We start from the raw sequence: 24,692 nt of genomic DNA on the forward strand, positions 1-24,692 counted from the left end.
TGGCAATGGGAGGTAACGAATGAATTCCTTGTTTTGCTCTGCTTACATGTGTGGCTTTTGCTTTACCTATTAAACTGTCTTTATCTCAACCCACAGGTTTTCTCACTTTTACACTTCTGATTCTCTCCTCCATCCCACTATGGGGGGAGTAAGCGAGCAGCTGTGTGGGGGCTTAGTTGCCAGCTGGGGTTAAAACACAACACTTCTATACATTAGATAATTACAAAAATAATCATCATTTACATTAATAATCAAACAGTAGTAATCACATTCAGAGTAACAGATGACAATGAAGTTGAAAGAGCAAAGCTTTCCAGAAATGTAAGGAACAAAAGGTATGGACATCTGTAACTGGGAGCAAGAAAGAGCAAAAGACAGAAAATAGTCTTTGATGGCCCTGGAATCAGGACAATAGCTGTTAGAAATACTCCATGTGCTACAACAAAGGCAACTTGAACACACTGTAATTAACTTCTGGCACAGCCTTGCTAATGGGACATCAATAACATACCTCTCAGGATCAGGTTAACACCTCAAGATAAAAAGTGGAATACTAAATCCACTTTAAAATATCTGATATACAGCCCTCTGACAAGGTCTATATACTTGAGACTAAAATTACCAAATGCTTAATGATACAGCAAAATCAAATTCTTTGAGTAGTTATAGCTAAAAGGCTAATCCAATCAAAACCAGAAATCAGCTTAATATTAACATGAAAAAACAGTATCATACTTCACTCAATATGGCAAATTAGAAACATATTTATGGCCATTTAAAGGAAACTAGACATCGAGAAAACCCGCTATTACAATTTTACCTGGATTCATTTTCTAGAGCTGTATGCATAAAGAAAATTACATTTCAAGTGATCAGAACTATAATGAAGCTACATTAACAGAAACCAAACTTTAAAAACCTGCAGAAATGTAACTTCAAGCCCTACTAATATAAAGGTTATGTTGAAAAACAAAATTCCAGCAGGATATTTTTTTCTTGTATCAATTCAAACTCAGTCTTTTCTCTCATGTGCCTGTAATTACTTAAGACTCTTCTATTGAAAATGGTTAGAAAAAGAATGCATGCCAGAGATTAAGTAAAACATACCAACTATTTACATAAAATGCTTTGTCTAACATAGGGTTTCCAAGCTAGGAATCCTATTCACAGCAAAACACAATTTGATGGCAAAATCTGTATGTTCTGTCTGCTTTGCTGAAAGAGGATAAAGAGGTCTTACACTATTAGCCTCTTACTAATGAAAAATTGTACCAAGTTTTGCAAGTCATTTTGTTACATACACATTAATTCAGTATCTTAAAGTGAATAGGTCAAGTTAATGAACTTTTACATACTATTAAGATTTTTCTTCCTTTATTTCAAAAGCCAACAAGAAATAAATTAATATCCACAGAAGCTCCTTAACTCTGCATAAAAAGTAAAGATGACATAAAATAAAATAAGATGGCCTAGAACAAGATTGCTGTATGCATAATTGAAACAGAGAAAGAAGTAAGTGGGTGATATAGCAACTACCAAGGAGGACAAGGACTAGCTTCTACACTCATTACAAAAAATATTTGGTTGTACAGCATAATTCATGAAATAACACGACTCAGCAGAAGCTTGAATACCTCTTCCTTTAATGTTAATTTACAATAAATGAAGCAGTGACTTCAGCAAACATGAAGCCAGAGACAAAACTAAGAAAATAACAAGGTCTTCTTAGTAATCAAGAGGATTTTTTGTTACCACTAACTATCCATAACCTTCATGGCACTCGTTTACTTGAAAAGACAGATCAGCTAATAAAACCAGAACCTTTCTAAACATAGTAAATTGAAGCATTACAAATATGCTTTTTACTCTTCATCAACATATAAAATAACCACTTCAGTTGACTCTGTTGATAGAACTATTTAGCTTACAGTCACACATTATCACATTAAAAATAAAGAATAATTATTTTGCAATTTATCTGACTGCCACAGAATGAACAGTATTATCCACGAGAATCATAATATCTGGTGTATATATATATTTATTATATATTTTACAATTGTTTTGTGATTGAATGCACTATTAACCATATACAGTTAATCACAATGTAACTGAAGCAACAGGCCATCATTTTCAGTTTTTACCAGAGATGCAGAAGAAAAGCAGTTCAGGCAGTGTGTTCTATATATATTTCACATGTGACACTGGCTTCAGGTTTGTGAGGAACTTCATTATTTTTAAAATTTTTTGTAAGTCTGATTTTGGAAAAAATAAACTTTTATATAAAAATGAGTTTTCCATTTCCAAACAGTTCAAGACTCTGTTTTGAAGCCACAAATATTAAGGCTTTTTAATTATTTGTATGCCTGCTTGACCTTCCCACCAGAGAGGTTTTTTTGGCCTGGAATACTACAAATAAAATTTGCGCAACAACTTTTTGCAAAATCTTCCATCTTATGGTAACAAAGCCTCAGTACGAACAAAGCAAAAACAAAACAACTCCTCATCTCAATTGAAAGAAGCAACATGAAATTGAAGAACATGGAGATTACACGCAACAGAAAGGCATAGTACATTTTAGCCCAAACAATTTCAGTGAAGGTCTGGCAGTTACTTGTAACACCACCAGGGACAGAAGAAAAATGTTTTAGCAAGATATTTGCACTTACTATGGATGCAGATGTACCTCCCGAAGCAGTGACATTTAAAAATAATGTAGATGGCTCTGAGCCAGTAATACAGTTATTCTCAGCAGGACTAATTACCCCAGGCAAAGCATCGTGCTAGCATGGCCGTGTAATTTCTATTAATCAAATCTGTTCACTTACCCCTACAGAACAGTGCATTGTGCTACACAGACATATGCTGTATTATTTTAGAGGACAGTAGGTCTTGCACAAGGCAGTAAATTGTACTGCATCTAAACCCTTAAGCAAAAGTACCATGAAAGCAACTTTTCCCTCCAGATTGATTTGTGTTGATTCTTATGAGAAACTGCACACAACAATATTAATATCAACAAATCTATCTGCTCTGTGTACTATCAGTGAAAGACCTCGCTGACATGACAGTAACCAAGTCCTCCTTCACTTTAATTGCAGCTTGATTCAACACAAGATCTGGCTTGGCAATCGTACACTCTAAATTTTTGCTTGGAATAGAAAAAAAAATTTAAGTTCATCACTGAATATGATATGGAAAGAAGGCGGCAGTGAAAGATAGCTACCATAGTATCTATGGCAGGTGTTCAGATAGCTTACCATCGCAAATTTAGTAATACTTGCGCATAGATACATAACACACATTTAATGTTACTTCAAAAACTGCAGCAATTAAAAGGAAATAGTTTTTATCCAGCAGTATTTAACCTGAAGGACAGCCAGCCGATCTGCAATCACTTCAGAATAAGTCTCTCTGGTTTAGTCAGATTATTAACACTGTTTTAATACGCAATTAATAAGGTACGCTTTGAAAACAACAGGAACAGGTAATTCCAACTTGCAATAGATATGGATGAGATAATCACCATAAAACAAACCAGTATGAACACTTACTAATAAATGAGTTATTCAAGTTTTCAACAAATTAGAACTGTTTATTCCTGAATACTGACTAGTAGTGCTTAGTATTTTGATAAACACAAAACAATATTCATCAGCGTTCCCAAATTATAACCATGGCCAGCAGGTCGAGGGAGGTGATTCTGTCCCTCTGCTCTGGTGAGACCCCACCTGCAGGGCTGTGCCAGCTCTGGAGCCCCCAGCACAGGAAAGACATGGACCTGTTGGAGTGGGTCCAGATGAGGCCACAAAAATGATCTGAGGGACAGAGCACCTCTCCTACGAGGACAAGCTGAGAGAGTTGGGGTTGTTCAGCCTGGAGAAAAGAAGGCTGCAGGGAGAACTTATTGTGGGCTTTCAATACTTAAAGAGAGCTTATAAGAAATAGGACAGGCTTTTTAGCAGGGCCTGTTGTGACAGGACAAGGGGTCATGGTTTTAAACTAAAAGAGCGTAGATTCAGACTAGATATAAGGAAGACATTTTCTACAGCGAGGGTGGTGAAACACTGGCACAGGTTGCCCAGAGAGGCGGTAGATGCCCCATTCCTGGAGACAGTCAAGGTCAGGTTGGACGGGGCTCTGAGCAACCTGATCTAGTTGGAGGTGTCCCTGCTCATTGCAGGGGGGTTGGACTAGAAGACCTTTAGAGGTCCCTTCCAACCCAAACTATTCTATGATTCTATCATTAAAAACTTAACAGGAGTAAATTAACATCTTTCTTAAAAACAGCTGGGTCACTCAGAAGTGGATAGCTTGCCTTCTTTCCTGGCAAATAAGATGCAAAACATTTACATTCACATAGGCAGTACCACCTTCCTTCTGCTCACTGCATTCCCCTAGAGAATACTGACATAACAGTTTTGAGGGTCAGTTTTTGCAGCTCCAGTAACATGATGAACTGTGTGAAGTTAACCTGAATGTCAGTCACATAGTGAGTAACCAGAAGAGAAGTAATTGTGTCAGAGGGATGAGCTGAAGGTCTTTGAGGAGATTTATCTGCTGTTTCATCTGAAGGAATGATAAGAAGAGGCTGAACTAAAGTGATGGCATGAATTTTCCAGTCACACTATCCTAATATTCCAGGACGTATCTGGGCACAGTGCCCAACAAACCAAACTGTGGGAAGCAAATTTTACATGAAGCAGTCCAATTAAAAAAAAACAACTACCACCAAAAATCAAAACCAAAGCTTCCCTATAATACATTTTCTAAAACAAGAGTTGAGGGGGAGCATCTCTGAGAGAAACAAGGACTGGTAGCAAGTCAGCTTACTCAGTCTTACTTCTGTATCTAAACTATTCCTGATACACGCTTTGTCTAAACTGCTTTTAAAAAAAGCTTCAAATACTGACTTCAAAGCTCCCCTGAAACCACCATTACTGGCAGAAACCTTTCCTAACATTTTAGATAAAAATTTTCTTTGCTTCATTTCAGGCCCATTACTTACTCTTTTGATCACAGTGGATATGGAGATCCATTTACTCCCTTCCCATTTGAAAATCTTGTATTTATCTGAAGAATGTTACTCTGCCTTTCAGACCCCTCCTCTCCAAACCAGAGCCCCACACTTTCTGCTCCTCCAACCACTGCCCATCCTCAAGACCTTCAGCCATCATTATTACTGTACTTAGGACCTTCTCCAATTAACCTGCATCTTCCTTGAATGAGGTGCCTCAAAAGGGACTTGATACTCCAAGCCGAAGCATGAACAAAAGATCTGTTTCAAGTGCCTTCCACACAATACCCCTATAGGGATCAGCACAAATTTCATTGCCGACAATGTCACGCTGCTACAAAACAAATAAACAAGTGGCTTGCACTCAGTTCGTGAGGAACTACAAGCCTCTCTGTGGAACTGTCTGAGTGAAACACAGTCATTTCTCCTATTCCTGCTGTTAACTAGAACTACTTATTGCTAGGACTTTGCACTTGTCTGGAAGAGAAATGAAATCAGTTCAGCCAAGATGTATCTCCAATTTGCTAAGTATATTCTTCATTCTAATCCTGTTTCCCAACATACTTTCCATTCTTCTCTGCTTGATTATTACTCATAAATTTAATAAGGATATACCATATTACATCACTCAAATCATTAATGAAAACACAAGCCAGCTGCAGAACACATTTCAACAAAACTCCACTAGATACATTGCCGGGCAGCAGTGAACAACTGATGATGACTTTTGGGGTATGGCTTTCTGAAAACTTCTGCATTCACTGCACAACACTTTCATCTGGATTATATTGCTGATCCTGCTAGTGTGACAGGGTGTCAAGAGCCCTATATAATCAAACTACAAGCCAATCATTGATCTCTCTAGTTCTAAGACCTGTTATACTGCCAACAAAGAAAATGGGGTTGGTGAAACAGGATTAATTCTTGATAAATCTATGTGACCTACTATTTAATAGCACTTTTATATTCTAGACTCCTGCAAGTTTATTCGCTCTAGAGCTTCTTTGCTTAAGGAAGTCAAGTTAGTCTGAGTTGACTAAATAAAATAGGAGCCAGCGAGTTAAATTTCAACAAAGCAAGTTCTCCCATCTTCTGGAATCTCATCTCTCTCCCCAGGACTTCCCAGAGATAACCATTAAGAATGATGAGATTACTCTGAAAAGCAGTTGAGATATAAACAATATATATATTCATCCGAATGTATTTGTTTTATAGACATAAACATACATAGATATGCACACAAAGGAATACACTCTCCTTTCCATGGAATAGGTCCGTGTTTTAACAGCAACAGAGAAAAAGAAGAAAAAAAAAGACTCCTTAAGTTTAAGATATTTGGAAAGACTTTTCTCTATTTAATGTCATAAGCTATTTCAAAGACGGGGAAAACACAGACCATGTGACATTACTACAACACATAAGTACATGAACTAAGTGTAAAAAGAAACAGTGAATTTTCAGAAATAAGTTTAACTCTCTCCTGCTATCAAGCATTATTTTGTATTACTGTATGACACAAGTTGGGTGACAAGAGATGTAATACTATAAATAACCTCACAATCTTTACAATGGTGTTCCCTTTCAGTGGAAACTCCAGCATACTACATGTAGTAGGAATACTAGAAAAGCAGATTGAAACAGAGAAACCTCAATACTGGACAAGACAAGGTTCTACCATGCAGTCTCCATTAAGGCAGGCAGATGAGGTCATCTTCTAACTCCCATTTCCTCTAATTTTTATCCTAATACATGTGTTGGCTATATCCAGGCTTTTTCTTGTTTAAATGATATCATTACACAAGTTGTTTACCTTAGAAAGGTGCTACGTCCAATTTTTTCTAGCCTCCACAAGGGAATTTTTTAGGCCCAAGATCACTGTCACCTTTGTGCAGTTGTCACTAGTTCTGGAAAGCATTTTAGAAGACAAGGCTACCAACAACAACATTATGCCAGCTACAAAGAGGCCTTTCAGGCATAGCCAAAGAAATTCTTTCAAATCATATTCCACCCAGTATCATGCATATCCTCACTAATTTCAGTTTCCTCCATCCAAGCTACACTTCTTTATCACCAAAATTGAGCTTTATTTCTTTGAATTTCCCTTAAATCTTCTATTGTCATGTTAAGGCTAAATAACTGCCATGTGTAAGCTTTGCTCCCTCTTCACAAAGAACACAGTACATATGCAGGGTTTTCCCCATTTTAGCTAGACTTCCTTAACTGTCAATATTTTGCCTTTTCTCTAGAATTATTTAGAATTATTATTTAGAATTATTCTCTAGAATTCTCTAGAATTATTTTTTCAGACAAATGGTGTGAATTTCAGGGTTGTCCTGTGCAGGGACAGGAGATGGACTTGATGATCCTTGTGGGTCCCTTCGAACTCAGGATATTCTATGATTTGATTTCTACCTTTAAAGTAAGGTCATAGTCCTATCTTCCCCCATCCTCTCGTCTCATAAGTTACATGGAAGGTAGTATAGTCCTGGAGCAACCTCTATATTGATGACACCCAAAACAGTATTTCAGCAGACTCCTTCTCCTTCATTTTATGGCTGGACAGCTTGGTCACAGACTAACTCTGAGTTTAAAAAAGAGCAAAATCATGGCTGCTGTGAGAGCCTGACTACAAACACTATATGCTCACAAGGTCATTCAAGCAAATAAATTCACTTGCTGTGAAATAAATTATAATATAACCATATAGAGAGACTAGGAGTTTATTATAATTAAAAGAAGCCTAGACATTTATATGAATAATGATCACATCAGTTATAGGTATTTAACAAGCACAAGATATAAATCCTTTGTTGTCCAGAGCTAGCTCTAACTGACAGATGGAATTAACAACCTGTCCACAGTCAAGCTAGTCATTTGCTGCACAACTAAGCATTTTTTCATCTTCATCTGATCAGTTACCGGCCACTGTTACTGACAGTAATTTCTGCATACCAACACAGAAGATAACAGATTTTTTAATACCTGCAGAATTTCTTCTGTGAAAGGGAACTGCATATAGTGTACAATTTTCTTGTCGCATTCTATGGTTTAAACTTGATTAGGAATGTTTCTTTTTCACTTTATAGAATATTTGTACTAAAATATCACCAAGAAGGATAGTCATAGCATGTAATTCACGGCACTGTGTGACATTTGAATATGCCACTTGCTTTACCTACCCTGAATTGGACTGTATAATGCAAAGAATTGTCACTAGAGAAGCAGCTAATAGCTTATTCAAAGGAGTATCCCAGCTCTGTTTCTACTTTGCTAGAGAACTCAAAGAAGTGTCTTGGGAGGTGGAGGAATTGCAGAAGAAAGTTTGGAGGTTTTATATAACACACATACACATATATACATATCAATCACATTTAATATCTAAAAATTACACAGGGAATTAAGCTTTTCTTCTTTCTGTGCCAAAGTGGTAAGTTAAGTTCAAAGGTTGTGAAAGTCCAACACAGAGGAATTTTAGATTTACTTTGGCTTAAAGTAGAGATCTCAGTGAAAATATTACCAAATGCTTTCAGAGTAAAGTTCCTAACATCACCTACTGAAGCTGAGATCTGCAGACTACTAGCAACTTAAGAGTGTCCAAAAAAAAAACCCCACCCTTCTCAGTAAAAGCAATTGTTTCTTCTTGTAGTTCCTCTGATTAACCCATATTACTATCTAATTACAGGATTTTACATTTTTATCACATCTTTTCCCATCACTGCAAAATAAACTTCAAGACACATCTAAGTAAAAGCTGTAAGTGAACTACTAACATAGATTTGCTGAGAAAATACACACACAGAGTATAAATGGTACATAGAAATAAATGGCCAGTTAACCCAAGATTCTGCCCAGAATAACATATAAGCAATAAAAGGTATATTATACCATAGAAATTACAAAGCTTTCATGGTAATACCACAGTGCTGCTGATTTCAACAAAGCAGAAATTATACTGCACCACACGTACAGCAGAAAGGTACCAAACAATGGGAAGAATTTTTGCCTGAATGAGAGCCGAAAGGGGTATTCAGAAATACCTGATAACACCACAAATTACTGTTGATCTTTGCCATGATCCCCAATTCAAAAGCAAGCTGCTGTGATGCAGAGCTCCCTACCCAGTACCAGGCTTTCACACCACTCTCATCTACCACCTATTTACTACCATCAGATGTTGTAGTACTTCCCAAGCCCTCCTAAAGTTTTTGTACCTCACCCCCAAATAACCAATGCTCAGCGTCTGTTCCCCATGCTCCCCACCCTCCTGACGCCAGAGAGCACTACACTGCATTTCCTATCTTTCTGAAGCACAGCATTTCCACAACCTCACCCTAAGTCGCCACAGCCTCACGGCTCTCCTGCTCCATGCCACCACCACCTCCACCCTACAGATCTCCCACACATCCCAGTGCTTTCCAAGGCCACAAGCACAGCACCGTGCTTCCCCAGCCATACCCCAAAATCCAGCCTCCCTGCAACAGACCACCTTCCCACTGACTCCCACTGCAGTACCCTGAAACATGCTGACTCCCGCCACTGCGCACTTCCCTCCCCTCTGAGCACAGCTACCCCACAGCCAGCGACCCATCACCTCACCACACAGGACAGACATCTCCAGTCCATCCCACTGGCCACTCCTCATCAGGGTGTTCTCATCCACCTGGGTGCTGGGCATCACAGCCAGCTGGGAGGCAGTAAGAATTCAGAGCAGCCAAAGTGAGCAGCAGAGGATTACACAGAACAGACAGTCAAAAGATGAGGGATGCAGATGGAGCGGTAAGAGAGAAGAAACAAAGAGATACCAGGGAAAGAGGGAGAAAGAAATGACAGTAGACAAGGGATTTTACCTGGCCATAAACCATCCAGAATTAAGGATTAATTAAAGACTAAATTAAGGACCACAAGCCTTGGCTCTCCCTCTATGGACTGTAGGATGAAACTCAAAAGGGCTTCCTAAGGGGACACATTTCCCTCCATCTTTAATAATAATAATTACTCAGGATTTTCTAAGCTTCAGGAAAAGACCATATGTTTGAAAAAAAGAAACCCAAAGGACTGTGACACTTTAACAGAAGAAAGTGGAAGCTCTTTTTTAAAATGCGAAAGAAAAAAAAGAGGAACGAGAGCAATAAAAGGCATTATCTTTAAAAGAAAGAAATCCTAACAACTACACAACATAAACATCTCAGACTTTGCCATTAAGTTGTACCAATTATTTGAAAAGGATCTAGCATTCAGATTAATTCCACAAGACTTCTAATTCAGGTAGTTAAAAGGCAGTATTACTTTATATATTCTTAAGATGTGAGGGGAGACCAAAACAGAAAGAAAATAAAAAATTAGAAAAAACAGAGAATTAGAAAAAATAATCTAGCTTAGAACGCCACAATTGCTTAAGTGCTTCAGCCAAACTGATATACTAAACAAACATAAAAACTTTCCATTTGCAACACGGCATCTGCTAATTGTAAGGCTAAGTCATTGTCTAATAATTTTCTGATTACACAGTATAAAAAGAGCAGTAGTGACAAATATGCACAATAAATGTCAGGATGATTCTGAATGTTTGATAGTTTGGCCCTCCCACAACCCATTTTTGGAAGCTGAAATTTGAATACCATTAAACCAAAGGAGAAACAGCTGGCAAGATACCACATACAACACCACCAACTGATCTCCAAGACTAATGGGATGTTTCTCACTGTATCCTGCAGCACAGCGTGGAAGTACGCAAGCTAGCTCAAATACAGAAAACAATCTAGCAACGTAACATGAGCTTCATGAGAACAATTTCATCATTATTCCTAGAAGCCACTACAATACAGGGTAAATTAGTTACTACTGCAGCAGAATGCTTCCAGTATCTGAATTAGGTTAGGTATCTGTATTTCGTATCACATATGGCTTTCAAAAAGGTCACAGTGCCAATAATTTTCTTTTAGGATGTAAACTGTAATTCAAACTATGCCTTACTGTAGTGCCACGTCTTCCAAAAGCTAAATATTAATCTGCTGCCTCTGAAGACGTTTTATACAAACACATACCAGTAAGAAATTGCTTTAAAAAAAAAAAAATGTTGCCCAAAAGAACATAAGTTATCACAAAATTTTCATGTTCTTAAATACCTTTATCTACAGAAATCACATAAAAATAATGAAGATACTAATGAGTTCTGTCCATACCATATCTCAATTCAAATAATGAAACACACAGCAAGAAACACAGTGAAAAGTTTTGGGGGTTTGGTTGTTTTTTTTTTTTAAGTCAAACACTAGTGTGAGTCATACAAGCACAAGCTAAAAACGCCTCTAAAAGTAACTGAGAAGGACTCACCAAGTTCATTGAGACTCTGGGCAGCTTTTGTTATCTCTCTGCTTCCTCCTTGCAATTGTCCTTGAAGTCTCTTACTGAGATACAAGATGCGTATTATCCTCCGCAGCAAGTCACAGGCAGCCTGCAGAGAAATCGTAGCATTAGGAGGTATTATCAGTACATTATGATCACATAATACTAGTCTTCAAATATGGAAATATTTTAACCAAAAAAGGAAATATGAATGTGAATAAAACCAAAGAACTCTAGAACACTGAAATCCCCTTTTCCAGGACTTTTTAATGTGATTTTATGCAATATAGACCAATACTTTCAAAAGCTGGTAATTACATTCACAGGGCTACTGAGATTAATGCCATCATTACTAGTTAAAAAAAAAAAAGGAAACTCAGAACCCTACAACAGAGACATGTTCTATTTCTAACTAGAAGTGAGCTTTATTTTACATTGTGCATCTCTCCTTAATATTCCTCCCCTCTGTAAGCTTTAGTAAAATTAAGAAATTGGCCTTGCCAATCAAACATTGATCCAAAATGGCAGCACTTACTTCAGAGGACAAGAAAACTTAAGGGCTAAGTTGTTAGTACAGATATTGACTCTTATGGGGGGAATATATTCTACATGTGCTACACATACATCCCATATATGCTGAAAATCTCATTTTCAGCAAAACTTTCAGAGGCCAGTCATCTTCATTCAGCCAACTGTTAATTCACGTTATTTCATAAGTTTATTAAAATATGCTGCATTCTTGGCTAAAAATTAAGAAGATGGATGCACATGTAAATTTTCAGGACACATATTCATGTATGTTTTTGTTAGAACCATTTTAGAAAAAAGGCATTGCTGACATCTGAATCAAACATAAGAGTTTCATAATTTTTCACTAAACTCAGGTCTTGAAACAGGTTTTCTCCTTCTAACACAGTAAATAATAGAGACAGAGAAACAGTAAGAGTTATACCAAGTGTAGAGTTCCTCTAAGGCAGGATTGGGTCAGTGGGGCTAGGAGTACCCACTAGGGTACCCATTCTAGAGTGGGTAACATATAAACCACAACTCAGAAATGCCATTCAGGAGAAGGTAAAAAAGTATGTGGCTTTCAGTTCAGTCACAGATACAGTCCAACATCTGCAATCAGATTAACATGAGAGGTAAATGAGAAATTTGGAATGAGTAAGACACAGTTGTTCTGAGGTAATTTCCCCTGAGAAAGTCTGCTGAAATATTTACCTTATGGATGTCAAAATTAAATTAAAATTACTTTAAAAAATACTTAGTATCTGACAGACTTTAACCCCTTTTTTAGACTCAAGTTAATGTCTTGAAAACTAATGTTAAAGTACACATATGAAAACATACACAAGCAAGTCATTTCAACCAATATTCAGTGGACTGCATGACTTGTCAGTCTCTTCGTTATGCAATAAAGCAATCAAAACACAAATATTTATAGTTTAATTTCATTAAACATCTAGACAGAACAAAAAGGAAAAGTTAGAAAAAACCCACTGAGGCAAATCACCAAAAGCACAATTGCTCTCACTGCTCTTGGCTCTGTATCACATAGTCCGAAGTGCAAGTTTCTGGAGCATTCTAAGACAATTTAACCACATGATTTCTATTACCATTAGTGAGAACCAAGTGGGGCTTATCCTACTTTGAGAGATTAAGGTATTAGTTTTTATTAATTCATTTCTTTAATTAGAAAAATCTTGATCCACATATCACTTTCATATCTGTAAACTAAACTTCTGCAAGATGAATCAAAAATAGCTTTTTACATAGCGCACTGTCCTTCACCAAATAAGAGGGCATAGTATTACTACTTTGCTTTGAAATTTAATTACCCTCTAATCCAATTGTGTACCTCTGGCTAATGTTCTTCCCTAGGAATCCAACTTCAGTTATCTTCTGACTATCTTTTACTTTACATGCCAAAAGATTATTTCTTTTTCATTTGATTGTTGCTTATTATCTCCTATCCCAAGTCCCTTTAAAAGGACTATCAAACTGAGTAAGAGATGAGAAAAGTTACACTTAGATACAAGAGCAAAAAAAAAGTTTTACCTTCTGGCCCTGTTAATTAGAAGGAGGAGAAAAATCCAAAGACACTGAAGATGCACGCTCAACTTCACAGTGATTGCTACTACATTGTGCCCTTGAAAAAAAATTTTTCACCCAAGTATCTCTGTTTACATAAGCTGTTCAACTTAATAAAACTCCCAGTCACTTTAATAGAAGGCAATATATGAGGACCATGTAATAAAATAAAAAATTTCATCTACTAGTGGAGTTATTCACAGATGCTAGATGCTCTAACCTGACCACCTGCATAACAGAAGTTTCAATTAATTCAGGAAACATTTCCTTCCTGAGCTGATATAGTATGCTTTTCTAAAGGAGATGCTTCCATCCAAGAAAGAATGATTTCCACTATTTAAGCAAGAATTAATTAGGAAAAGGCCAGTGCCCTGAGTTAGTCCCAGTGGTTTTAGTAAAATTAAAAGTAAAAGCATATTTTTCTGGAGTTTGTGTGTTAGTTATCTCCTGAAATTTAGAGCAACATGTCAACACTAACAGACATCATTGCTACAGTTTGAGCAATCAAAAGCCTCTTACTTAATCTCAAGTTAATTTTAAGAAATTATTGAAAGAAGACTTAATTATAGAGGACCACTCGAAAATGTGCCAGTGAATAGCTCCTATATGCAATTGCACCTATCTGCTAGATCATAATGTAATTGCATGTGTATATATAAGCAGAGGCCTGAAGAAAGATGAGACAGTCCACTATCTTCAGACTACATATACTATTTAGTTATGGTAGCACTTGGATGAAATCTGCTCCTGGTGAATATTTTAAAGAGAGAATAAGTTTAACATACCGAGTTATCATTTTTAAAAGGTTTTAAAAATTTGGCTATTATAAGGATTTTTAAACACTGAGATATCTGAAATTAAGAGACCATGTAGAAACACTTGGTTAAACAGAGCGGCATAAAAAATAACCCTCTGAAAGACAAACTCTGCCTACATATTTCAGCTGTTAACTATTCCCATTTAGCTTGTGATCTACTATGGAAAGACTCAGAAGAGGACAGTATGATTTAAAGTAGGAAGTAAGCTTTGTGAGTCTGCTGCTCCCTTGGGATGCCATGAAGTTCTAGAGCAGAGCAAGACATAATATACACAAGCACACAGCAGAGATTTAGAATTCAGGACTAGATATGAAGTTTGACAAAGAATTTGCAGTGAGAATGTTTATGAAAAAGTCAGACTATATTAAAAACAATTAAGGATGGCAAAATCCAGCTTTATGTGAGCCAAATATTCCTTCAGTTTGTGAGCAGTCCCACAGCAATCAATGGAGAAGCACTACAATAATACCATCATGAGTACAAGAGGCCCTTAAACACCACACAGTTCAGCAAAACGTACCTGCCAACCCTACAGATTTTGTTAGAGAGCAACCTCTTCTATCAGCATTCCACTTACTCTACCAACTGTACATCAACTGATAAAATTGGCAAGTTTGAAAGTGGCCCGTGCCACGAGTCTTATATTTGGGAGTAATTTCATGTCACAAACCCTGCCACCGCCAGGAAGCTAACTGTTTGCCATGCTGTTGCCCTTCCTTCCTGAACAAACAAAGCAGTCAGGTGAAGAGACACCACAGCAATGTATCTTGGGGAGGCAGGAGGGTTGAGATTTCAAAGGCCGGTTGACTCAACTCTCCATAGATCTACCTTCATTTCATAATTCAGGTGTCCTGACCCTCAACTCCTCCCAGCAGTGTAGAGCAACATAAAGTGCTCACTATGTATCTGCCAATACAAGAAGGCACAGGAGCTCTCATGCTGAGGATGGACTCTCACTGGCAGAGATGCTGGAATCATTGTTCCTCTTTCTATGCTGAAGTAAGTGAGGTGATCTGGACACTAGGAAGGGTAGCATAGCAGGCTCCTCTTACCCTGCACCTCTTTTTTCTGACTTACAGCCAAGAAAAGCCAGATATTACAAATACCCTGGCACAGACTGAGTAATGCTGACCCTGGATGCATGCTGCTTTCACACCACAGAAAAATCCATGTAACCATGCTACAGCAAAGAGGAAGCAAAGAGCACCCAAGAAACATTTCCTGAGTTCAGGACTCATTCTTCTCAGATGACCTTCTGCAGTTTGACTCTGGGTGAGGTCAGGGAAGAAACAATCTTCATCTTTAGCCCCAAATTCCCACAACCCTTTCCACAGCTGAAACATACATCAGAGAACAAAAGAAAAAAAAAACCCTGCACCTAACCTGCCACGTGAAAGTCACCGAAGCTTTGCCCAGTGGCATAAACATCAACAGCTGGAGTTGAAAAGCAGCTAGACAAACTGGCTGAACAGAGTGTTAAGAGCTTCCTGCTGAACTTCTGAAGGTAATGTAGAAAAGTAGTAGAAGTTCAACCAAGAGACTAGTGCAGCTGCTCCACCAGCCCCCAGACTAGAAACTGCATGACAGTTTGGAGCTTCATCTACTCTGCTGTACAACAGCAGTCACCCACAGATGGCAATCTACTTGAGTGTATATCCACAGCTCAAATTTCAGCTACTAAAAGATAAGTTCCTAGTTCTGCAAATCTAAGGTAAACTTATGAAGATAAATAGTTCAAAAAATAACTCATTAAACACTTGTGGATTTGGAGTTGTGTTACTTTTCAAACCAAAAACTGAATAGAATGCAGCTACGTAACTGAATGTCTATGGAATAGTTTTCAACTGTTACAAAATTAACAATGGAAGTGTTTGACACTTAATTGCACCATTGTTGTGACAAGCTTTCTCCCACTGCTATCCTCTAACAGAGATCTACATTCTCCTGTAGACTCCACTTATATTCAAAAGACAGGGACAACAACATAGCTGGGCTTATAAAACTCCAGAACCACAAGCGGCTCCCAAAGTTGCATCCTAACTATTTTGAAAGAATGACTAGGCTGCAGTCAGGCATGCGTTAACTTAGAGCAGAAAAGCATCTTCTACACAATGGCACCATAACATTAAATACCAAAATTACACAAACAGCAATGAGAATTCAATTAATCTGTACTCCGACGACCCTTTCCTCTTCCCTCCATCTCTACAAAAACTCACTTAGTGCAAAGGTCAGTTTCCTACTTTGCAATATAAAGCACCTCGCAGTAGCTCACAAAACGACACACAAATACTGATTTTCATTGAGAAATACTGACAACAAACTACAGGCTAATGGACTATAAAAAACCCACCAATGTCCGATAACTAGGAAACAACACACATTCAGAAGGATTTTTTTAAAATATATTTTTAATAAAACTTACTTGAAGTTTTGCTAGCTGAGCTGTGCGAGACACTATTTTGTTGTAGGGGTCAACAATTTTTACTCTAATCCTAAAAACAAAAAAAGAAATTTATTTATAGCAGTATTAAATAACATGATAGAACAATTAAGAATTTATACTTTCTGATCGCATAATGAATGGCATACCTATCAACAGTACTTTGTAGAGCACCAATTCTAGTCTGCATCATTTGGAGGACACCTGCAAAATAAAGTGTATTTTTTACACGGAACACTTGTCAATTATAGAACTATTCTTCAAATCACAGTAACTACTGCAGACTACTTTAGGACAAAAAAAATAGTTTCCCCCTTTACAACAAAGCAATCAGATTGAAATGAATAAAACACAGCATATTTGGAAATAAACAAAGCAGGTAATAGGTCACTTACTGGATGTTATGGAAAATTTATTCATAGAGAACAGAAACCTACATAAGAAATATCACTCTAAAATTCATCATATGTTAAGTTTCGAATAATATTTAGAGCATGTTCTTTTCTAAGAGGATGTTCAAAGGCACATAACCTGCTACAAACACCTGAACATGATATACAAAAATGGCACAACCTATTTAACACTATTTAACATAGTGACTAGACAGTTCAGAGAAACCAACAAAGAGGACTGAGAAGATAACCAATTCTATTTCAAGGTTTTCTTCCTGTGCATATGCATCTTTAGCAAAAAGTAAAGTATCAATGTCATTGTGACGTCACCTAATTTAGATTACAAACAAAGCAAACTACCCTAATCATGTTTGTTCCAGATTAGTTTGGCAAAGCAGCACAAAGAAAGCCCACAAACATGCTTGTTTTTTCTTGTTATATTGCAAACAAAGTAGTCAAGGGTAGCAGTAATTTTTGCAATATGGAATCAGCCTGCTGAGAATTTAATTAAGTTACGCAAACCCAGGCCTATGACATTATTTTTGTTCCAGTTATTGTTAGCATCCTCAAACATACTACATTTTTGTAAAGCCCTGTTTGCAAGCATGTCATCATTAAATTGGATAAAACTGCAATATGATAGAGTAAGATGGAAGGTAAACATAACTACTGCTAATAGTTTTATTCAGCTTGTCCTGTACTGGGACTATATGTCATGTATTTTGTATAAATATGCCAACTCCCATCTTCTCCATATTTCAGAATTATTAACTTGTCTAAGTGACAGATGCGGGAGTTCTCTGACATTTATACATGGAACGCAGGCATGTAATTCTCACGTCAAAGGATGAAGATAGAAGATGCAGTGAAAAGTTGGCAAAATAGGCTGAATTTTCCCCTCTACATTGCAATAATGGGGGAGGGCCAGTAGCATGACATTGCTGCATCTCTGACTGTGACATCGCTATAAAGCATACAGCAGTCTGCTTGCCAGAAGGCAGAATTATGATGGGTGAAGAGGCAATCTACCCTCTCCATCTGCTGTGTACAATATGGGATGATAATATTTTGTCTATCTTGAGCTAACAGGTAGCTCAAGAGATGTACTGAGCTCCCTACGGACAGAGAAAGGTATATATACCACATCAGTGTACCATTAAAAAAGCTCATAGACCTAAAAAATAAAGGACTCTACAAGCTGGGTATATCAATTTGAAATGTTTAATGAGATTACTTTCACACATCCAAGTGACTGTGTATGCTGTGAATTAGTTCCATAATCTTCGCTTGCTGACTTTCTTGATAAACATACCAAGAGCTATGCGTTTCTAATGTCATAATTAAAATTTCTATTGACATCCATCTTTTCTTATGAATCGTGACTCAGTATTTCTTCTATGGTGACCATATACCACATATAGAACAAGCAGGGCAGAGACAAGAAACTTTTGCATAACTTATAACACCATCTTTGCGCACATAGATTTTTGCTTTTCCTGGCAACTACAGGCTGAAGTTTCTACTGATGTCTCAAGTATCACGTACTTTTCAGGATTAGAACCTCTGCATGCTTCTGCTTCCCTTAAACACAGAAAAGGCCTCTTAAAGAGCATAATCCTAAGTAAATGGAAACATTTCAACAAATTTGAGGTGAACTAGACTTTATTTTTATTAGCTGCAAAACACGCATTATTAGCTGTAAAACATGCATTATTTACCACACCTGACTTATAGAAATGTTTTATAACGCAACAGTTGTTTTGAAGTACTTTATTCTTTCCTCAGAGCAACCTGAGGAAGGGGTGCCTTCAGAAACAACCATAATTTCAAAAAACACAATTCCACTGAGCACAAGTTGCTGAAGATCATGACTGGGAGGTATTTATCAGTCATAACACTGACTAGAGATTCCCATCTACTTCTTATCTGGAGGATGAACACAGATTCCAGTCTTCCTAGGCTTAATTTTCCAACTGTTTAAAAAGCTGTTCAGGAGTACCATTGCTAGATTAAATTGGCATTTCTTTATTTTTATAGCTATATGCAAACATTAACAATCAAATACTGTATCCAACAAGTTCCAAAGACTAAGGAGATACTATAACTGACAGTAACCAGAAACTCTCTGATTATGCAAAACCTGGAAGCAGAAGAAGGAACAAAGATAAATTACTTAAGTTACAAAATAGGAAAGGGAAGGGGGATATGCTTTATCCCGTTGTACATGCAAATTAGCATGTTATAGAGGTAAACATCCTTCTGCACAAAAAAAAAAAAAGGCAAAACCATATGGAGTTCCCAGGGAGTGACAAAGAGCAGAACGGCAGGTCTAATGTGCTCCTGGCACAAGAACTATACGCTGCAACCATTTTTCTATACAGATTCAATGGTTCCGAAGTAAAGCCTTTGAAAGTCAGCAGTTTATGTTAAAATCCAGATCCCAAGCAGTGGAATAACATGAAGGTATGTATTTAACTTAGTAGCCCCTTACTAGGAAAAAAAAAATCTCAATGCAGTTAGGTGTTTGTCGTGGTTTAGCGGCAGCTCAGCCCCACACAGTCGCTCGCTCACTCCCCACCGGTAGATGGGGGAGAGAATCAGGAGGGTAACGCTCGTGGGTTGGGATAAGAACAGTTTAATAATTAAAATTAAAAGAAAACAACAGTAGAAATGCAATGTAAAGGGGAACAACGAGAATTAAAAGAAAACAACAGTAGAAATGCAATGTAAAGGAGAACAACGAGAGGCGCAAAGCTCCGGGGGGGGGGGGGGGGTGGGGGGAAGGGAGGGGAGAGGGGGAACGAACCGCCGGAACAAACTGCCCGCGCCGCAGCCGCGCGCCGCCCGCCGACCCGACGCCGCGCCGCCTCCGTGCTCCCTGCAACTGCCCCCACCTCAATATATTGGTCATGGTGTCACATGGTATGGAATGAACCTGCCATTGGCCAGTCGGGGTCAGCCGCCCCCACCATGGCCCTGCCCCTCCCAGCCCCCCCCCGCCACGCGGCAGAGCGCGGGAAGCTGGAAAGGTAGCCAACCCCCACAGTGAGGAGAATTAACCCCTTCTCAGCCAAAACCAGCACATTCTCCACCCCTTATTCCATACCATTTACACCATGCCCAGGTCCCATATGATGGAATACAACCATACCAACCACCACCCCTCCCCTTCCCATCCTTTAACATAATACACAGACATCATTCCCTTAGTTCATGGACCTTCCCTGTACAATGTCCATTAAAAATGTCCATTGAGTTCATCCAGTCCATGACTCTGGGCTCCATCTGTTGTATCAGTCTTTCCGGGTGGGAGAGATGGTGTGTGGCGTTGGGTCGCTGCATACCGAGTCAGTCATCGTTCCATCACTGCTGCACGGCTTGTTTCATAGTTGATCTTCCATAGGTTGGGAGGCTCGTACTCTGATATCATTGGTACAACACAGAGGTGACACACAGTATTATATAGCAGTTCACATTGTGCCATTCAGTTCATTGACTGTTTTCACCCAAAATCAAATCCCCTTGAGGCACACATCGGATTTCTCCATCCTCCCGCATCACCCACACCAAGTGCACCCAGGTCCTCGAGCAAAAGCAATCCCACGAATGGGTTTGCCTTTGCCGGAGGCAGGAAGAACCCAGACTGTTTTGCCCAGCATACTTTTTGTGTGCACTACAGGGACTCTATCCCCTTCCACAGTACGTAAGGATTCTGACTGGGCAGGGCCAGCTCGGTTGGCAGATCCCCTCGTGTTGACTAACCACGTGGCTTTTGCTAAATGTGTATCCCAGTGCTTGAATGTTCCACCCCCCATTGCTCTCAGTGTAGTTTTTAACAGTCCATTGTACCGTTCAATTTTCCCAGAGGCTGGTGCGTGATAGGGGATGTGATACACCCACTCAATGCCATGCTCTTTGGCCCAGATGTCTATGAGGCTATTTCGGAAATGAGTCCCGTTGTCTGACTCAATTCTCTCTGGGGTGCCATGTCGCCACAGGACTTGTTTCTCAAGGCCCAGGATAGTGTTCCGGGCAGTGGCGTGGGGGACAGGATATGTTTCCAGCCAGCCAGTCGTTGTTTCTACCATTGTAAGCACATGGCGCTTGCCTTGGCGGGTCTGTGGGAGTGTGATATAGTCAATTTGCCAGGCCTCCCCATATTTATATTTCAGCCATCGTCCCCCATACCACAGAGGCTTTACCCGCTTCGCTTGCTTGATTGCAGCGCATGTGTCACATTCGTGGATAACCTGTGCAATAATATCCATGGTCAAGTCCACCCCTCGATCACGAGCCCACCTGTATGTTGCATCTCTCCCTTGATGACCTGAGGTGTCATGGGCCCACCGAGCTAGAAATAGTTCACCCTTATGCTGCCAGTCCAGATCCACCTCAGCCACTTCAATCTTGGCAGCCTGATCTACCTGCTGGTTGTTCCAATGTTCTTCAGTGGCCCGACTCTTGGGAACGTGAGCATCCACATGACGTACCTTTACAACCAGGTTCTCTACCCGGGCAGCAATATCTTGCCACAGTGCGGCAGCCCAGATGGGTTTGCCTCTGCGCTGCCAGTTGCTTTGCTTCCATTGCTGCAGCCAGCCCCACAAGGCATTTGCCACCATCCAGGAGTCAGTATAGAGATAGAGCACTGGCCACTTTTCCCGTTCAGCGATGTCTAAGGCCAGCTGGATGGCCTTTACCTCTGCAAACTGGCTCGATTCACCTTCTCCTTCAGCAGTTTCTGCTACTTGTCGTGTAGGACTCCATACAGCAGCCTTCCATCTCCGGTGCTTTCCCACAAGGCGACAGGACCCATCAGTGAACAGGGCGTATTGCTTCTCATTTTCTGGCAGTTGGTTATACAGTGGGGCTTCTTCAGCACGTGTCACCTCCTCCTCTGGTGATAATCCAAAATCTTTGCCTTCTGGCCAGTCCATAATCACTTCCAAGATTCCTGGGCGACTGGGGTTTCCTACTCGAGCCCGCTGGGTAATCAGTGCAACCCATTTACTCCATGTAGCATCAGTTGCATGGTGTGTAGAGGGGATGTTTCCTTTGAACATCCAGCCCAGCACTGGCAGTCGGGGTGCCAGGAGCAACTGTGCTTCAGTACCAACCACTTCTGAAGCAGCTCGAACCCCTTCATATGCTGCCAATATCTCTTTTTCAGTTGGAGTATAGCGGGCTTCGGACCCTCTGTATCCCCGACTCCAAAACCCTAGGGGTCGACCCCGGGTCTCCCCTGGTGCTTTCTGCCAGAGGCTCCAGGTAGGGCCATTCTCCCCGGCTGCAGTGTAGAGCACATTTTTTACATCTTGTCCTGCCCGGACTGGCCCAAGAGCTACTGCATGGACTATTTCTCGTTTAATCTGTTCAAAGGCTTATCGTTGCTCAGGGCCCCATTTGAAATCATTCTTTTTCCGGGTCACTTGATAGAGAGGGCTTACAATCAGACTGTAATTTGGAATATGCATTCTCCAAAAACCCACAACGCCCAAGAAAGCTTGTGTTTCCTTTTTGCTAGTTGGTGGAGACATGGCTGCTATTTTGTTGATCACATCCATTGGAATATGACGACGACCATCTTGCCATTTGATTCCTAAGAACTGGATTTCTCATGCAGGTCCCTTCACCTTACTTTGTTTTATGGCAAAACCAGCTTTCAGAAGGATTTGGACTATTTTCTCTCCTTTCTCAAAAACTTCTTCCGCTGTGCTGCCCCACACAATGATGTCATCAATGTACTGAAGGTGTTCTGGAGCTTCTCCCTGTTCCAGTACAGTCTGAATCAGTCCATGGCAAATGGTAGGACTGTGTTTCCACCCCTGGGGCAGTCGATTCCAGGTATACTGGACGCCCCTCCATGTGAAAGCAAACTGTGGCCTGCACTCTGCTGCCAGAGGGATTGAGAAGAATGCATTAGCGATATCAATTGTGGCATACCACTTGGCCGCCTTTGACTCCAGTTCGTATTGAAGTTCTAGCATGTCTGGCACAGCAGCACTCAACGGTGGAGTGACTTCATTCAGGCCACGATAGTCTACTGTTAGTCTCCACTCTCCATTAGACTTCCGGACTGGCCATATGGGACTGTTAAAGGGTGAGTGGGTCTTACTGATGACTCCTTGGCTCCTCAGTTGGTGAATGAGTTTATGGATGGGGATCAGAGAGTCTCTGTTGGTGTGATATTGCCGCCGGTGCACTGTTGTGGTGGCGATTGGCACCTGTTGTTCTTTGACCTTCAGCAACCCCACCACAGAAGGGTCCTTTGAGAGACCGGGCAAGGTAGACAGCTGTTCAGTTTCCTCCGTCTCCAAGGCAGCTACACCAAAAGCCCACTTGTAACCTTTTGGGTCCTTGAAATACCCTTTCCTGAGGTAGTCTATGCCAAGGATGCACGGAGCCTCTGGGCCAGTCACAATGGGGTGCTTCTGCCACTCATTGCCAGTTAGGCTCACTTCGGCCTCCAATACAGTTAGCTCTTGGGATCCCCCTGTCACTCCAGCAATGCTGATGGGTTCTGCCCCTATATAGTTCGATGGCATTAAGGTGCACTGTGCGCCGGTGTCCACTAAAGCTTTATACTCCTGTGGGTCGGACGTGCCAGGCCATCGGATCCACACAGTCCAGTAAGCCCGGTTATCCCTTTCCTCCACCCGGCTGGAGGCAGGGCCCCTCTAGTCCTGATCATGGCAGTCACAACTCACTTCCTGCAAATGTGAATCAGGAGTCCCTCTATTACACTTAGAAATAAAATCTGCGCTTCTACTCCTCTGTCTGGGGACTTGTTCACTGGAAATTGGAGCAGCAGCTTTCCTGGAAGAGCCCCCCTGAGTGACTGTTCTTCCTTGCAGTTCATGCACTCGTGCCTGTAGGGTCGAGGTAGGCTTGCCATCCCACCTCATCATGTCCTCTCCGTGGTCACGCAGGTAGAACCATAGGGTGGCCCGTGGTGTGTATCCCCTTCTTTGAGCCAAAGGACGCTTATTCCTAACAGCTGAGACACTGCTCTGTCGAGGTGGGGAGTAGGACAGATCTTCTTTGAGTTGCTGGACCTCTTGGGATAGTTTCTCCACAGCAGAGACAAGCGAGGAAGAGATATTTGTGTCGTAATCTCGGAGTCTATCTATCACCTCTGCCACCGTTGGTGTCTCGTCATCTTTCCAGGACATCACTGCCAATGAGTTTGCATGCGAAGATGGTGCGCTCCGTACAAACTTCCGCCACATGGGTCGTGTGCACTCGGCTTCATCTGGATCTTTGGATGACCGTTGATCATCCAGGTCACCATAAATCACCTCAAACACAGCTAATTCCCTTGGATACTGGATGCCTTTCTCCATAGTTGTCCATTTTCCTGGGCGATATGTAACATCTTCTTTAAAGGGATACCTTTCCTTCACTCCAGACAGGAGTCGCCTCCAGAGGCTGAGGGCTTGTGGCTTTTTTCCTATTGCTTTGTCAACGCCCCCTTCCCCAGAAAGGGATCCCAATTGTTTGGCTTCTTTTCCCTCTAGTTCCAGGCTACTGGCCCCATTATCCCAGCATCGGAGCAGCCAGGTGACAATGTGCTCACCTGAACGACG

General features: G+C 40.2%; 1 protein-coding gene across 1 annotated transcript in view; it reads right to left on the minus strand.

Annotated features, from left to right (window-relative positions):
- The window catches only part of COG5 (component of oligomeric golgi complex 5), a 203,215-nt gene that overhangs the window by 174,220 nt on the left and 4,303 nt on the right, over positions 1-24,692 (minus strand). The window contains exons 4-6 of the mRNA XM_064444939.1: positions 16,864-16,918; positions 16,697-16,766; positions 11,351-11,471 (exon numbers count right to left, since the gene is read on the minus strand). Coding sequence (XP_064301009.1) covers positions 11,351-11,471; positions 16,697-16,766; positions 16,864-16,918 — 246 coding nt within the window. The remainder of the gene's footprint in view (positions 1-11,350; positions 11,472-16,696; positions 16,767-16,863; positions 16,919-24,692) is intronic.

The sequence above is a fragment of the Phalacrocorax carbo genome, chromosome 1, assembly GCF_963921805.1.
Source record: "Phalacrocorax carbo chromosome 1, bPhaCar2.1, whole genome shotgun sequence".
NCBI classification, from domain to species: domain Eukaryota; kingdom Metazoa; phylum Chordata; class Aves; order Suliformes; family Phalacrocoracidae; genus Phalacrocorax; species Phalacrocorax carbo.